At 32.8% G+C, this 18,739-nt stretch overlaps 1 protein-coding gene across 3 annotated transcripts in view; it reads right to left on the reverse strand.

Annotated features, from left to right (window-relative positions):
• The window catches only part of KIF6 (kinesin family member 6), a 172,224-nt gene that overhangs the window by 132,525 nt on the left and 20,960 nt on the right, over positions 1-18,739 (reverse strand). For all 3 annotated transcript variants that reach the window (XM_040552993.1, XM_040552994.1, XM_040552992.1), the window contains exons 4-6: positions 17,973-18,120; positions 13,375-13,484; positions 3,635-3,764 (exon numbers count right to left, since the gene is read on the reverse strand). In XM_040552993.1, the coding sequence (XP_040408927.1) occupies positions 3,635-3,764; positions 13,375-13,484; positions 17,973-18,120 (388 nt within the window). The remainder of the gene's footprint in view (positions 1-3,634; positions 3,765-13,374; positions 13,485-17,972; positions 18,121-18,739) is intronic.

An 18,739-nucleotide genomic window follows, 5' to 3' on the forward strand; every position in this document is an offset into this window, starting at 1 on the left:
ATCTGGTATGTTCATGTGTTCAAAATCTGTTTTTCATATTTCATCCAAGAAACAATGCAAACACTACCAGTGACTCTCTAAATATATTCATGAGGATAATAATGGACAGTAAAAAAAAAAAGAGGGGGGGGTTTAGTTCAATTCAGAGGTCACAAGTTAGTCCCCACCACTATCTTTAAATGTTTAAAAATTTTATTCTTTATTGAAAAAAACATATTTAAACATTGCCAAAATCTTACTGCTTTTCCCATGTGTACTTCATACATTTTAAACGATGGAACAAATACTGTGTAGCATGCACTGTCTTCCAAATTTAAACAATGGAGAATTACAGTTATAAAACCACGCTGTAAAATATTTCCTTCCTCACTAAAATGAAGTAATTTTTCACTAGAGGAAAAACAAATGCTAAGTGTACACACAACTGCAGTGTTCAGAAATATCAATCTCACAAAGATTTTATAGTTCTGAAATTAATGCATGCCCTTGGGAGGCTACTGTCTCTACCTTACTCTATTTTAAGAGAAATACTAGAAAAGTACTATCAAATAACTAAATCACATAGGTTCAGCATATTACTTCAAAGGACAGTGATCACAAGTGCTTCTAGTCACAAGAATTTAGAAATAAACACTTGAGATGAAGGCATATTAATAGTACATATACAAAATAATTTGCAAACACTACTGAAATGTACGTAAGTTTTTTTAGACGCTGTTGCTACAGCCAGTGCCATATATGCAAATTAGATATTGAAATCCCTTGTTTGCATGTATTTGAGCTAACTAAATCGTAAAGTTGGCTTAAAAATCAAAATATGAGAAATAAATTGATTCGTTTTTACAACCTGTTGCTTATTATTGATTCTTATGCATTCAAATGTAATAAGAGACTGTTTTTCATGGGAAAACAAAAACAAAAAATAGCCTATACAATTGGAAGTGCTGCCAACAATCAGTTTTCTGTTTGTCCTCTTCTCATTTCTCCCTGGCAAAATATAAGAGACAAAAATTTCCTATTTGGATTTTTATATTATGAAGTGTTTATGCATTCGTGTCTCTCATTTTCATTTACACAGCATGTAGCACACATCTAAACTGGAGCCAAGGACTGGTCCCACACTGGCCTATAAACCAATTTTCCACAAATTAGACTAGATTCTTCTTTCTTCCTTCTTATTACCTATACGGTTACATGTGGAAAAGAAGTTTTCTGTTACAAATGTTCCCTTAGGTTCTGACATGTAATGTATGTTTTCAAAATTACGATCACTTTTTCATGTTAGCACAGTTAGACTTGAGGGCAAAATGCAGCCCTCAACCCAAAAGTTAGACTCAACTAGCAGAGGCATTTAAGAAATTAAATAGTCATTCCTATTTTCAAAACAGTCCTGCAACTTTTCAAAGAAGGATTATATCACGGATAAAGTATTAGACTGTAATTTTAGAGACTGATGTTCTGCCACAGTTTTCCTATGTGATCCACGACAGTTTTTCCATACCTAAACTCATCATAAAAAAAAAGATGGATCAAACATAGTTTTACTTATTTTTCTATTTAAGGTTAATTCATCTTAAGTCTTTTAAAGCTTAGTGAAATAGGGTCTTCGTCTTTTTTGAGGTCAGGAAATGTTATCATAATTCAATTAAGTTTTAAAAATATGGAACTCTGGAGAAGCTATGTTTGATGTCATAAACCTTTTCTAGACCTCCACATTAACCCCTCATTTCTGAGAGCACTTTTTTCATTCTTTTAAGTGATATTATAAACTGCTGCACTCACCTAAACCCAAAAAGGCCGAGTGATAACAGGCACTACAACATGTATCACCTAAGAGAAAGCACCACTCAGAAACCTCTCTGAACCGTGCTGAAATGTACCTGCTCTTATTACAAAGGAACAATGTTTGAGATAACTACCTAAGTAAAACTTCTAAAGAGAAATCCAAACTTACAAAAGCAGCAAAAGTGACAACAGCATAACATTTGCTAACACTCAGATCAGTGAATCCTTTGTTACTGGGGTTCCACAGCAACTGCTTAACTCTCTTTTGGTTTAGTTCCATTTTTCAACACATTCTGATGTGTATTTTTTTTCCTAGCAAGAATTAGCATGCCTCAATTAAAATTATGAAGTTGTAAATTCAAAAATAAAATTCTGTTAAGAAAAGTCTCCTTTATTAAGTCATTGAATTGTGTGTCATAAGAGATTTGATGATAAAAAATTTCTCAGGATAAAACAGCATCTGGGTGAAAATCATGCAAAAAAACACAATACAACAGAAGTTATTAAATATAAAAAGCATAATAGAAGCTAATGAAGATTAGGATAATTAGTTCACTTGATCTAACTTAAACTCTTCTACATATATAGTGGTATTGGCCATGCTCAAAACAAGGAACTGGAACAGATACATCTTTGGTCTGACCCGCTAAGAATATTCTCCTCATTTTACTTCATCTTGACCTTTACAAACTTACCGTTTTCATTAGTCCTGCTACTTGTTCCTGACTTTTAATGTTGGGGATATATTTTCTCTTTTGCCCACATCTTGCAAATATGTAACACAATTGCCCTTTACAATCACTGATTTATGAATCTGTCAGCCAACAGAATACTATTCTTTAAATATTCATTTTCATATGCAGCTCAACTAAACTGAACTGAGAGTTCCTGAATATCTTTCTCGATGCAATGTACTTTCTTTTTATGTTTTCATTACCAATTATCATGACAGGTTTTCAGACATCTGAAGAACAAATCAACGCCTTGCTTATTTACATTTTGCATTGAAATGCATCTTGCCCTGTGCCCAGGTGTGCATTGGCAGCCCCTAGGAACACAGAGCTACCTGACTCCTTCCATTGCTTTGAATTTCTTCCTCCTCATTGATTTATTATAGATCTCTTTGGTCAGAGAAAGGGGGGAAAAAAACTTCTAAAAAGATATTCCTAAAATACAATTAGCTGTACTATAGTAAAGTCATGTTAACACTGCCCACATTATATAATACACTTCTAATGTTTACATTCAATTTCCAAACATGAAGATAAGAAAACAGCCCTACAGATTTATTCATTACATATGGAAACAACTTACTTGAATTTTCCAGAATGAGCAAAAACACGCTTGTCTTTCCGTATTGGCAAATACTTACTTTGAATGTGCTACACAGTGCCATTTGTTTCTCTACAACATGACACCACATGTTAATACAATGAGAAGAAAAAAGAGAAGATGGCCAACTGTTACTGTAACTGTTTCAAAGGCAATCCAGTATGTCTGTGGGAAAGTCTTAAAATGCTTCCTAAGACTTTTCTACAAATCTGTATGTGTGTTGACACATGTATTCAAAAGTCAGTCTGTGTTTTATGAGAAAAACATTTTTGTTTTACTTATTTTAATTGCAGTAAATTATTTCATCAATGACCACCATACAGATTCACTAAGGAAAAACAAAGCCCTTTGCAAAGTGAAAGCAATAATCAGAGAAATGTTTATTTAATTTCACTGTGGAAATACTCTCCCAAAATAGCAATTTACACATTTATCTCTGAGGATTTCCAAAATAGTATCTCTTGTGGAGATGTTTATAACTGTTATAACAAGTAACACTTGTAGCAGCAGTTCTTACCTCTGCAATCATTCTGTTGGTGTCTCCCAAGAAGAGCAGGTTTAAAGCTTCCTCTTCATTGTTTGCTTGCTGAAGAGACAAGTTTTTCATATGAATGTTCTGGTCAGGGTCTTCCATTATTGTCACTTTTCTACATGAAAAAAAAGGAGAAAAAACTAGAACTGTTGCAAGGTGATCTTTGTTCTACACTTTCATTTTGATTACACTTAAAAGGTGACATCTAAAACCTCAAACAATCATAACAAAAACGCTCTAAAAGAAATGTTGATTTTTTTTTTCTAATTCTCTGTTACCTCCTTTTTATTCCTTTATTATAAGCCTCCACATAGAATAGGAAAATATAAAACTTGTACATATTAGAGAAGACCTTGGGACTGTTTTGGTGAGATCTCCAGAGGAAGGTGTTAGATGAACCAGCACAAACAAATAATAAGTAGGGGCTTGTCTGCCATTGCCACAGCTATTAAGCACAAATGATACATAAAGCATAACATGATCTCGATGAACAAATAGATGTGGAATATTTCAGAATCAACACACCTGTAGCCAATATGTTTCTAATAACTTCGCATTTGTCAGGATTATTTCTTTTCATTTTTCTTTGTTAATAACTACAAGTGTAAATAATCCCTTTAATTAAAAGCAAACAAAACCAGAATGGTTTTACTTATTACTTCTGAGGCTAGGAACGATATTAGTTATACTTCTTTAAACCTTACATTTCAGAAAAAAAGATGTTAAATGGAAGCATCAAGGACACGGTAAAAACTTCAGGAGTACTATTTACTGAAACTCTTTTTCACTTTTCTAAACAGCCTTTTTTACGTAAGAAATTTTTCTTTTAATCATATAAGTGAAAGTTAAACTTTATTGCCTTTGCTGAGTAGTTATGAGGGTCTCCTCAGTCAGAACAGTCTACAGTATTCAGCAGGGAAGCCAAGTAGTTGCATCACTGAATTTGGAAAACTCCCAGAGTGAAGACTCTGTTAAAAATGAAGTTCACTAATGAACTCTGAAGATGATTGACATGCATCCATCAAGGTGAATTACATGTTCTGATTTCCTGTGTCTGACAGGGTTTCTGCAACATTCACATGAATTGTTCTGCTGGCACATGAAGTGGCAGAAATATAGGAAAAACAGCTTGCCCCACCGGCAAAGCTTTAATGTGTTCACCAGCCTATATTCTGCTGCATTTTTAGATTTCTGAAGAACTTCAGGAATATTATCTCAGGATTCTACTGAGCCCAAACCACATGGTATTTCGTCTTTCACCAAGAACTCTTAATTGCATAAAGCAATTAATCTCATGTGCACATGAGTTCACAGAGCACATCACTACAAGCAATCTAAGCAAGAAGCTTAGGTGCTTAGGGACATGGTTTAATGTTGGACTTGCTGATCTTAAGGGTCTTTTCCAACCTAAATAATCCTGTGATTCTGTGAACTTAAAACAAGGAAATAGGAACTTTTGTAAGTGTTGAAAGTCTTTTTTTTAAACATCTTTTTCTGTGAGTAGTGATAAAAGATCAACAGCAAAAAAAAAAAACAACAAAAAAACAAAGCCAACACTTTATAGATTTTTATATCTATCTATCTATATATATATATATAAATAAAAATAAAAGTATATACATATTACATATTACTCAAGATTATCCACAAGAGGGAGTATAGGGCTTGAGTTTTTACCTCTAGATCATTCTTGCATGTTAATTACTCCATGCTGCTTCAAAAACACACAGGTTTGGTTTTGTTCTGGTTTGTTTGTCTTGTTTCTAAGATTTGCAGAAACAATTAAACAGCATTGCATAATATTACCCTTAAGTATTATAGAAGTCATTTACCCTCTGATAGTCAAAACATTGGAGTGGATATACAGAAACAATTTGAACTCTTTGCAATACACTCACTAATTTCCAGAGAAAAACACACATAAGTGTAGACACAATGCTCCTATAGTAGTCATAACAACTGTTTTTCCAAGAACAATTGCTTCTGCTTATAGCCTTATTTTTGTGCTCTAGGAAAAGACAGCCCTAGTACAGTTGTGAAAACCTGCTTCCCCCATTCAGAGCATAAACCGAAAAGCATAATTTTGCTTAACAATGTTTTGATAAGGTCAATTTGTATTCTGTTCTCATTCCATCTGTGCATGCATCACACACTAAAGCCCAGAGTAGTTTTGATTAAAATACAATGCCTTGACTAATTTTAATGTTTTGAAATTGCATGGTGAGAATCATTTATCTTTTTATAATTTAGGAAAGCAATGTTGTATTATTTTGCACATTTGGGATAGTATTTAAAATCCTAAGGATCTTTTCAGACTACATTTTGAACAATGGTTATAAATAATTTCCAGACAACGAAGATTTTAGCTTGGACAAAAAGCCTTGGAGGATTATTACACCAAAAAGGAAACAGTGGGGCGATCACAACCCTTGACAACTTCCTATACAATGGCCTTTCAGCTATTAGGATTTCCAGATGGAAGTCCAAATTTGCACATCTTGAGAAGCATCTGTCAAAACTCTCTCTAAAAGCAAAATTCTAAAACAAAAACAAAATTATTTATTGTGCTATAAAGTTACTGTTTAATATGATTATAGAATTTTATAGAACTTTCTGTATAATAATGAAATGTTTAAATTTCATAGCCCTAACTTGGATCTTGGTGTGGAAAAGCTCTGTTAAGTTATCCATAATGACTGAAAGAAGGCAGAGACAAGGTTTTGTTTTCTTTATAAACAATCTTTTTCCATTTAGCTTAATGAATGGAATTTGTAGCTGACTAGAAAAACTGTAGGATGGGAACAGCCTTTTTTATTTATTAACTCGGGCCCTTTCCTGCATCAGCTGAGCTCCCATTAATGCAAGAGAGCCTTACACATTGAATGCTTTCATCTATGAAATTTCTGTTACTGGCAAACTATGAGGTTAATGTTTCCTTTAGCTAATTAATAACATCTAATTAATTTATGTAATATAAATAAAAAATAAACCTTTTGGAAAAAAAATGACAATTTTTCCCATGATTATATCTGTCTTTAGGACTTAGAACTGAAGAAATCTAAAATAATATCAAAAACTATAAATATTTAAAAATGAATCACAATGGTTTAGGTAAATCATATATTAGGATATATACCTTTGACAATAATAACTAGCAGAATATACTGATACTACCTTGGCATAACAGGTGACTATACAGATAGTAATAAATGTAGGAAAAGGATAAAAAAGAAAAACAGCAAGAATGCATCTTGGAGTCTGTCCAGCAGAACAGAATAAGGTAATGGATAGCTAGTCTATATGAAAAGTTTGAAGGAGATTTATGTTTTAAGAATGGCCAAGTTCATCATTTTACATAGCATCAAAAAAGTAAAAATAAGAAAATCAGAACTATCGTTGCCTTTATACCACATCAGAGGACAAAATCTGACAAAATCCTCTGATGTGTTATTCAAGAGGCAAGGTTACAGAGTTATTCAGCCATCAGCACAGCTTTCAATAGCAAAGATTTGATTTTCCATTTAAATATAGACCTAAAGCCTAATCTGCATTGCATATGAGACGTGACAACTACAAGATAAGTAAGTATTGGTGAGGGCTGTTCTAACACGTCATCTTGTGATAGGAAAACCTTCCCACTGTCTTCAACGACTTCTTCTGAGACAAGAAAAACATTGTTCTATACTTCGTGGACATAGGAGTGTATTGATCCTGACCAAGACACCATTGCACATTTAGGAGTTATTGATCCACACAACAGTTGACCTAAACAGACGCAGGCCTGTGTTGGGATGCACAAGTTCAGTGGCTGCAGGGTGAATTCAGCCACCTCATTTTAACACCGTAGCCTGCAGGCAGCTCCCACCTTGGACCCGTGCTTGCAACACCTACATGGCCTTGCCTTCACCAAGAAGTGCAGCAAGATGCTCTCATGAGAACATCCTTTAGGAGTGGAGTTGTTTTCTTGTAAGAAAACAGTGTAATTGCTCAAGCGACCAGAAGGGAGAGCTTCTCTCCGTGCACTCTGTGCAGCGCGTTGTGGAAAATCCATTCTGGCTCCATTCAATGCTGCACGAACTGAGGGTGTCCAGCATCTGGAGGGATGTTCTCACTGTCAACATTCCTCTCCTCATCCTGTCCTATTAAAGCAGTGACCTTACTAAGCCATTTGTTCTCAGGTCTTTCTTACTGAGATCTGGAAAGAACCCTGTGACCCCCCTCTCTCTCCTGCCACCTGGCTCACTGCAGAACAAGTTGTTAGAATTAGGAAATACAATTGGTGGCTCACACACAAACAAGATAGATAAGATCTGTTAGAATTTGTGGCAGCTGCAATAATATCATTCCTAATAAAGTGTTAGTTGAATAAAATACTTTCATATTTAAAAGTAAATTTGTCTGAAAGAACACAGCAATAATTTCAGTGGAATTACTTCACTCAGATGACTTAGACAAGTCACCTCTGAAACTTTTCACTGACTTCTCCCTACTGCTTTTGAGGAAACAAATCATAAAACATTAAAAAATAAAACACACCACACCAAAATGTGAATGAGAATAAACAATATGTAATGTATGCTGAAAGCATACATTACAAAGCGTAAAGCATACATTACATACATTAAATACATACATAGCATACATAGAGCATACATTACAGATGGACCCATTTAAAGTGTAACTTGAACTGTAGTGAACAACACAATCTTTGAAGAACCGATTCAGAACAGTTGTCTGCTCTCTCTTCATTAACAAACAGAAAAACTTTACTTTTCAAACCTGAATATTCTCCTAATCTTTAAGTATTTGGTAGTAACACTTACACTGAGGTCTCTTCATTTTAAAGGAATGTATTTCATATGAAAACAGTGAGCTTGTATTATCATCAACCTTAGAAATTTTATAACACCAGTAATTCTCAGAACACTGAAAATTACAATTCTTGCAGATCTACATATGGGTGGTGACCAGTCTCTAGGTTATGTGGTTGACATATTCACTTCAGAGGAGAAGGGCTGACATAAACACTGTTGAATCTAGAGCACGGAGATAGGCAACAGGTATATTGGCATTAAAAATCAGACTGAATAAAATATAATTTTTCCCATATGTAGGAAATGATTCCTTTAGCCTTTTGTTGTTGTTTTGTTAAGAAGCACAGGAATTGTTACACTAGGTGGCTTAGCTTTAGATGTCAGAAATTTAGAAACTCTTCAGGCCCTTGGGGGGCAGTGTAGAAATAGAAGAAATAGAAGAGTACAAATTCACCTGAGGTTGTTAACCAATATTCAGTTAACCAATATTCAGTTACAGATTTTTTAAAAATAAAAATATTTTAGACTGACCTCCGGAACATAACAGTGCTACATGTTACCAGTACATAGTGATATGGATGTCATTACTGATGTTTGATGAAGTTAACTGGTTAATAGCTTAAAGTGCCTGTTCTATGGAATTGAGTTCACTTAATCTATAGTTCAAAAAGCTTAATTTGTCTACAGCATAAACTGGGGATGGATTTTCAAAGGATTCAATATAAACTAACTGGGTTTTTGTTTTGTTGGTTGTGGTTTTCGTTGTTGTTGGTACTGGTGGTGGTAGCAGTGCTGGTATATTTTTGGGGTTTCTTTGGTTAGCGCAAGAACCACCCAACCAAACATCAGATGAAAAAGATACCTTTCTGGATCAAAGGTGACTTTAAAGAATTTTGACACACAAATGGGGAAAACACGTATGCTGGCTGGCAGTTTAGATCATGTTTTCATCTGCCCAAGTCACTCCTGATTAACAGTTGTCTGATCTCCTTGTGAAGTAGCTTGTCAACTACCACAGTTTATAGACTGATATTTTAAGATAAACGAGCACTATTTTTAGCTGGTCTTCCAACGCAATAGTGTTGCCTGTCCTGGTCTGGACAGGTAGAAACAGTAACCTGTTAGTTGTCCTGATTTAATCTATGACTATTGGTTTTATAACCCCAGTCATTATTTCTATATTATCATCTAAAAATTTTCCTGGCACTAGTTCTTAACAGATAATACAAACTATTTCAGAAGAATTTGTACTGATGGGTCATAACTGAAGTGAAATTGGTTTAATTCAGTATCATGGAGCTATATAATTCACTAATACTCTGTACAATGGGGAACCTGTAGGAGGAGAAACCTTGTAAAATCTTAGAGCAAACGAGGAGCTTCAGAAAATTTTCCCTAATTTGAACAGTCCTGCAAATCTTTTATAAAAACAAGAGATGGCAGTAAGAATTCAAATAATCTTCTACCAGTTGTATTTCATAAAAATAGTATTATAATTGTTTTCAAACATGTAAAAAGAATAATTTCTATTTTCTTGTATAAGCATGAGAATGGGATTGTCTATATTAAAGTAATTTTTTGCATTCTAACAAGTTACTTGAAGTGAGTCTGCAGCTGAATAAGCTGTGTTTTAGCTACAGCTTTCAGAGAAGTTAAAACATTGCCAGCTTTGCATAAGAAAAACAAGTTACAATTGTAAATTCACGAAGTATTAGGGTATTTCAAAATGTATCTCTATGGACTACATGTATCACCATTACAACTAAACATTAAGAAAGCTTTTTTTTTCCCTCCTGTAAAACTGAAAGTTTACTAGGGTTTCAAAACCAAATTCCATTGATATATAAATATATGTATATATTAGAAACATGATTACATTAAATCTCATTAATGAGCCTGTCCTATGAACAGCCTTCATTTTGTAAACTGAACAGATTTACACTGAAGCACATAAACATATTCTTATTTTAAAGACTGTAAAGTTTTTCCACATACACAAACCTGTGATATATAGTGAATATCGTACATTTAAGTTACATTGAATCTAGAGTTTGCAGGATTCCAAGGGAAAAAAAAAAAACTCTCTTCGGTGTAGGTACATACAGAGACATATATACTTATTCACGTAACTCTGTGTGTATATATAGAGATATATAAATTACATCCACACATTTGTCAGGAATTTGTTTCCAGAGAAACAGTGATTTTGTGCAAAAGCCTCTTTTCTTTTCATCTGGAAGACTAATTAAATGATTACTCTAATTAAATGATTACTCTAATTAAATGATTACTCTAATTAAATGATTAAGCATTGTTAGGATGAAAAATTTATTAGACTAGAAAAGGCACAAAGAGTGGCTACACACAAAACACCAACATCAGGATCTGGTATTTCAAAACTAGTCATGCAATGATTAGACGCTATGGACTTTTTTTTTTTTTATTTCCAACTTCTCCTTAAACTTCAATTTTCACGCCTTTTTCAATTTTCACACCTTTTTTTTTCCAAGTACTATCAATGAATCTATTGTGCAATTTTCATAATGTACTTCTATAACATGAATGTCATCACATGACACATTCAAACCAATATGCTTATTCTTACCATTGAACTGAGAAGTAATATAAAGTCATTAAGATGGAGCTCGGGAGAAGTAGCTACCTTTAATGTACATTGCATCCATCTTCCTTTGCAAGAATGCAGATAACAAGAGTATTCCAAAAGAATCTGCATACCTTACTAAGCTAAGAAATCTTTTCCTTACTTTTTTTTCCATCTTATATACTTGGGAGAATACCAGCAGACTGCTAATATTTATACAACCATAGAAAAACTGCATTTGGCTTTTTATGGTGCTTAAAAACTTGATGATCCGCTGTGGAGTTCAACAGGAAATTATGCATAATATGAACCTTCTAAAGTACCATAAACATAAGTTTTTTAATATTCTCACTAAGTATGTGCTTTTAAACAAACTTGAGTAAATTAGATTCTTCTGTACTTTGCTTACTACCAGTAAAATCCTAAAAGGTCTTAAACACATAAAATGCTCAGAAAAATGAAATATATATTCAGGTAATAAACACTTGATACATTTTAAAGTCTGTATAACTACTATTTACTTTGCCATTTACAAGAAATTATCCAAGTAGCTGAAATATAGTTAACTATGTAACTACCCTTTCATGCAATTTGTACTTCCATTTTAGCTCAGACTGCTACTATATATTTTCAAATTTTAATCCCTAAATTAACTTAAAAAATAAACAAAAATACTTTAAATACTTTTACACAGTGTAAAACATAAGCGAAGGTGTAGTTTTAGTACATTGCATGTATCTTTTGACAACTGATATACAGAAAAGAATGACCATAGATAGTAAAGCCATAAAGCATTTATTAACAATAGTCATCCTGTAGAGAAAATTATCTCACTAATACTATTATGCACACTGTTTTCAGGTAATTATGATTATCCCAGTGTGCTTTATTGCAAATACACAACCAAACTTTTTCCTCAACTTTTCATTTTTTAAAATAGTCTGAGACGTAACAAGGAGCTATTCTTCAGCATAATTGAATCACCATACATAAAGCAATTTTGATATTCAAAAATTCATGAGTAGTAATAAATCTTCAGAATCTAGTTTTAAAAAGTGATTTATATTTTCTTGGGCAAGTAACCCCAAAGAACTGTTTCAAATAAAGTTGCGATTAAATTAATCAAATTTAGTTTAATTCAATTGAATAATTTCAATTTAATAAAATGAATAAATTGAAGGAGTTCAAATAAAATATGACAAAAATAAGTTAAATTAATAATTTAATAAATCCGAATAATTTAATTGCATTAACTTTTATAAGCTGCATAAAAGTATAACAGACTAGTATTACAGTATTACAACAATTCTGGAGCTTTTGGGTGGAATATATTTTATATGCATATATTAGAAATGGGTTTAATATGTTAATAACATAATTAGTTCTTATGGCACAAAATTCCATTAATTTTCTGTTATTGGTCCATTGGCAGTTCTCAGTACACTTCCTGCTCTTGTATCAGCAGTGATTAAATTGTTATTTACGTATTTCAGTCATCATCATGCTAAGCAAGAAAGTTTATGGTTCTCAGCATTATTTCAGGGCATTTGCAAATGCAAGTAGTCAACAAGTCATTTATTTATACTATTTACAATTTGCTGAGTTATTTTAAGAATAACACAGGTTATAAATTCTTCTTAGAGACTTAGAGAGTAAGTTTTGAGTTTCCTATAAAGTGTAAGGTCTTTAACCTTGCTGTTCTTACATGTTCATGACCCACCAAGCTTTATTTACTGCCCTTGTCCAAGTACTGGTAAGTGCTGGCATCTTGTCAATGGAAACTGTTGTAACAATCATCCATCCTGATGTAAATATAATGTCTTTTGGAGTTCCCTTTGCCCTTTCCTATCTATTACCTACCTTATTTCATGACTGCTCAATGTAGAAAAATAATTAAACTTGAAGGAAAAGGCCTAAGTATTCTTTCAAGGAAATACTCCCTTTTATACGTCTCCACAGCACACACACAAATGAATACCACATAAAGGGAAAGGATGTCATGAGAAAGCACGCACCTCTTTTGTTTCCAATGGCTGCCATAGATCTCTTCTGCATATTATCAACTTTTTTTTTTAAAGTTTTACCTTCACTTACTGCAATTTAATTTCCCTCACTTCTATACATACAAAATAACAAACTTTAGATAGTGTTGATAAAAATGAAAAAAACAAACAATAAAGTATCTTGAGTTAATTAACACAGAGATAAGTAGTACAGTTTCAAAAATAAAATAAAATCCTCAAACAATGCAACAGGGCATCTAATTTCTGTTGTTACTGTTGTTGCTGATTCTCTGCTGTGTCACTTACGGCAAATCTTCCAATCTGGAAGCTTCATGTCTTGGGTCCAACAAATCATAACCACATTCATTGTAGATTTCTAAGTAGGAAACGTGGGTTGTATACATTTTGCTGTTATCCTGAATAAGAAAAGTGAAGAAAGAGGAAGAGATATAAATAGGAGCAAGAGCAAGGCCAGAGGACAAACTTAACTCTATAGCTTCTATGTTGCTTCCTTATTGTCTCTTTATTTTTCTAGATATGGTTTACATTTTCAACTCATGGTACTTATGTTTTCTGTTACCATGGGCATAAAAGGTGATGAAGAAAAAGAAAAATTAAAAACAAACAACAACAAAACCCTATGCCCATGATTAGAAGCCAGTTTAATCTGTTTAAATTTATTGGTTCCATATACGTATGGAAGTCTGTATACACTTAGAACACAACAGCCTGCTTACAGAACCATGTAACATGCCAGTTTTCACTTCTATGACAAAAAAGAATCTTATTATAAAGAGGTAAAACACTCATATTATGGGTAAAAAGACTACTCTTAAAAAAAAAAGAAGGAAAAACAAGAAAAAGATTTACTTAATTTAGAAACTTCAGTGACATACTGCTTTCCACTCTCTTTATCACAACTTTTAAATGCTGTATATGTTCAGCTGTCCTCTCCAATCCTCCTTTTTTCCTGTATAATACGTTGCCAAAATATAACTTAACACAACTGTATTTCACATGCAGAATTTTCTTGTGCCCCAGATCCAAATCCAAACTACCTAAATCTCAAAATAATGGGATATTATTTCCAAAATAAAAGAAAATTAGTCGCTGTTTTTCAGTGGATGAAGCCATGGTGAAAGCACAGCTTTATAATGCAATCTACTACAGTTGTTTTGCAAAATACATTGAGATACAAACTTTTCATTTCCATTCAATAGTTATTTCCTGTGTGAGTTTTTTTTATTGATAGCGACAGATCACTATTTCAAGGAATACTGTTTAAAAAGATACACTACAGATGGTTGGAAAAATGTAGTAGGAAACTGTTTAAACAGGAAGCTGTAGAAATCAAAACAATTTCTGAACAATAAATTAAAAAGAGAATCTATTAAAAACAGAGGGGTTGATTTGCCTCTCATTTTGGGAAAAAGCTTTGGTTCCTTGGTTCCAAACCTCACTGTCTCAGTCCAAGTAAAATTTTAAAAGGTCTTGCCTTTTTTTTTTTTGGTCCCTGAATTCACTTCATCCTGTCCCATCCTATCTAGGGATAGGATAGGAGGCAGATGACTCTTCTGCTACATCAGCGCTTTCTAAAGCATGGTTATAGATAAACAGAAATTAAACAAGGGAAAAGCATGAAAAAAAAAAAAGGCAAGAGGAAACACCAAGAGTGGTGCTATAAGAAGCACCAAGAAAGAAAATGTACAAAACAAGCACAAGAATATAGAAGCAGGCAAACAGAAGTATCACTGGAGGCACAACTAAGTAAAGTTTTTCCTCCAAAAAAATAGTCTGAAAATAGAAACACAAACATATTTATTTTTGTTAAAAGGCAGAAAATAGTTATTTTTCATTCTATTTTGTTTTTATTCCATTAGCAGTGTTGGACAAGGATGTGGCTGTGTTGACACTGCATATTCCTTGTAATTGCCAGATCACCCTCTTCACTTTCTACAACAGAAGTTCTTGAGGAGGTCGCGTGAGTGCAGCTGGAAGTCTAAGGCAACATGATCAGCCTGCTTTTTTTCAATTCAATTCATAGAATAACAAACCTCTGTGTACTTGCAATACACTACATAGATGTACCTGCCAAAGCCATACTTTGAAAGAGACAAGGAAACTACTCAACATTTTTAACCCTTACTCAGGTAGGGCATACTCATGAGACTGAGACATAATCCCTTATGAGTAAGAACTGGCAACCAGTATTAGGTGAATGATAGAGTACAAAACTACACTGTTTGAGGCTGTCATTGAACATCAATGAGTGATATTAACATCAAAAATATTTAAATTTGTTTAATTAAATAGCTTTGTTAAAATGTGAAAATTAATCTTAAATTAATAATAGGCCTGGTGGAATAACTGAACAGACAAAACATATTACACCAGATTGAAAACATTTCTCTCCTCTTCACTTTGCCTCCTATGGTTGTAGGATAACAATTGACTGTTTGCTCACGTCACTGTTACACATAATAAAAGAAAATGTAGTATCTTGTAAACAAACTATTGTCAGTGTGCTTATTGATGACACATCCTTTTCATTATTCACTCATTTCATTGCATAAAAAAGTCAAACAAATTATTCTACAATATTTTGGTTAGAAGTAAAACACATGTACATTCTTTTAGGAAAACACTGTTTTGCCTGGAATACCATCAGTTAGTTATTACTGCTTTGCACAGTTCCCTTATATATGACAAAATTAGGATATGTTACTTATACTTTCCCTCCAACCTGCAGGCTACAGGTCAGTTGGAAGACATTAGATTCAGAATGTCTAACTTAATTTTAACTTCATTATTCATTTAGAAATGTTATTGCTAACATCTTATTTGAGTTCTGGAAGTTTATCAGTTGGGAAGTATCATTTACTTATTACAAAAAGGAACTTAGATAATAAGGAATATTTCAGGTAACTTTTTTCATTTGTATTTATTTGTTTTTATTATTGCTCTTAGATGTTGAAACATTACAGTATGCTTGTAGTATTTTAAATGTCACTATTACCTTCTGTAAAACTCAATTGTTGCCATGCTTTCTGTACATAAATAAATAAGCTGCCAAATTAAGTTTCATTTGTCATTTCTGAGCATAGTAAATGCACAAGAAGCATACAGTTAAATTATGGTCATGTGTCTCCCTCTCTCAAGTTTTCTGTCTCCATGGCACGATGAATTTTTTGCACAGTAGGTAACAATTGGTTTTTTTGATTCAAAGAAAAAGAGTACAAGATTTCAGATTCAGTGGGGTACAATGATCATTTTAGTTAATTTTAAGTGTAACTATTACACTTATAATTTTAGCAAAGGAATTTTAATTTCTGTAATCGCAAAACTATTTTGAGACTCGTTATTGTTTCCCTCCCCACTTCTGCTGGGCGCAACTACAGTTGTTGAAATGTACCATTCACACTATTCATTTTTACATCACCGGATTCACCTAAAAAGTAAATTTATAGCTCCTAGGTTTAGCTTTACACTAGAGGCGTATTTTTCACCCTAACAGTTATGTTAAATTCACCAATCAAACAACAGTGGCACTGAGCAACTGGCAGGAAAATCTGTAGAGTGTTTAAAAAAATGAACAGAAAAACATTTAGAAATAACTGGGACAGAACTCTAACACTCAGAAATACTGTAAGATGAGGAAAAAAGGAACAGACAGAAACACACAATTATATCTAGTAGTTACTACTGCTGAACCCTTTTTTGTGAAACCGAATCCATATTTATACAGGTGGAGTGACTATTTCTCCACTAGAAGTGTCAAGTGTAAAGCAAATGCAAAACTCATTTTCAGAATACAATTTATTACCTTTGAAAGTGTTTTTCTAGTCACTGTTAACTAGTATTTATGTAGTGATACTGTTTTAAAAACAGACTAAAGGATTTTTTTTCATTTTGAAAAGAATGCATTAGGAATAATTATAACAATAATAATAAATGTTCATGACATTTTTACTATTTATATATAATAACAAGTAAAGATGTAATGTATTATTATATATATAATAATGTACATATATTACACATGTGTAATTATGTTAAGATGTGGGCCTAACATATGGCCACTTTCTAGCCAACTATATTGAATGAATCAGATTATTAATATCATATACAGAAAAACATTCCATACAAGTGCAGAATTGAAGTTGAAGAGAAAACAGCTGACAAGGAAAATTGACACAGATAACTGAACTATTCGATTCTCTTTTGAATCTTGAATCACTGACTTCTATTTTTTTCATAACTAGATGTATCTAATGTTATCATTCTACAATATATTTTATCTAATAAGTAAAACACAAACATCCAAATATACTGAATATTTATAAATGTTTACTATTCATTTAACTATTTTATTTTGAGCATCACTCAAGCACAAATATATTAGGTAACAAAGAATGAAAAAGTCCATCTTTTGTACAATATTGTTGGTTTAGAGTTGCATAGAAGTCAGAGCAATTTTTATATGATATGCATGCAATGCAATGCATACAATACAAAAAAACAGAGCAGAGCAGTGAAGATAAGACAAATAGAGCAGATTATGTGATCTGAACGTATATTGCACCAAGTAAAATAGCATGGTTTTAAAACTAGAAAAAAAAACTTCACTCATGCCTATGATTTTTAGTCTATTGCAATGAAACATAACCAACACTACTAGCAATTTATTATTGCATAACATTTTGTGCCAAGTTAGATGATTTATTCAGCATTTCTGAAGCAATAATTTTAGGGCTTCCTCTAACACTATTATAAAAGCAGCCATCTGCAATATAGCTACGTATTAAAGTACAAACTAAAGTATATAAAGTACATAAACTAAAGTATATAAAGAATATTAAGTATACACCAGGCATTAAAAATAAACAGAAAACATTGTCCCATACCTTCTGCAATTGATCAAAAATGTAAGACAGAGTCCTAGGAATGATGCCACGATCGCTGTAACGTTCAGCTCCTCCTGTGATCGTAAAAGTTTTGCCACTGCCTGTCTGACCATAGGCAAAGATAGTACCATTATATCCTGCCAAAGCACTGCAGAATGGTAAAAAAGAAAAGAGAATTAGTATCTATGGCATAATTTATTTTCCACGATCGACTTTGTACAGAAACAAAATACAATTTACAGTAATTCTTAAATACATAGAAGCTGTCTTCAGTAATACAGGATCACACTTCATACTATTTATTCTAGATTCAATGGAATTTATATAGCCTGAAAGGACACTCAGATGTGATCATCTTTTTCCACATTTCTTACTTGAAGAAAGGCCTAGCAAAAGTCTAGTTAAAATATTTTTCTCTGTAAATCACCATACTCTCACCATTCCCTTCAACCTGACTTCTACCAAACAGTAGATAAGCTTAAGAATAGTGGTACAGCTGCATGCTCGGAAGGAAATGTCAGACTTGGCTGTAGCTGACATGGAGCTCAGCCATGACTGACCAAACAGAACTTTCATGTTATATAATATAGTATATATAATATAATATATAATATAGTTCATATTTGGTCCTGATTTTGTGTTAAAAGCCCTTTCTTTTATTGCAACAAACAGAAAGCACTCTCCCAAATTATTGTGATCTAGATTCCACTACTGATAAATCAGTGTAATTTGAAGGAATTATACAGCATTTCTTACAAAGTTTCTTG

This window comes from Cygnus olor, chromosome 3, assembly GCF_009769625.2.
Source record: "Cygnus olor isolate bCygOlo1 chromosome 3, bCygOlo1.pri.v2, whole genome shotgun sequence".
Classification (NCBI taxonomy): domain Eukaryota; kingdom Metazoa; phylum Chordata; class Aves; order Anseriformes; family Anatidae; genus Cygnus; species Cygnus olor.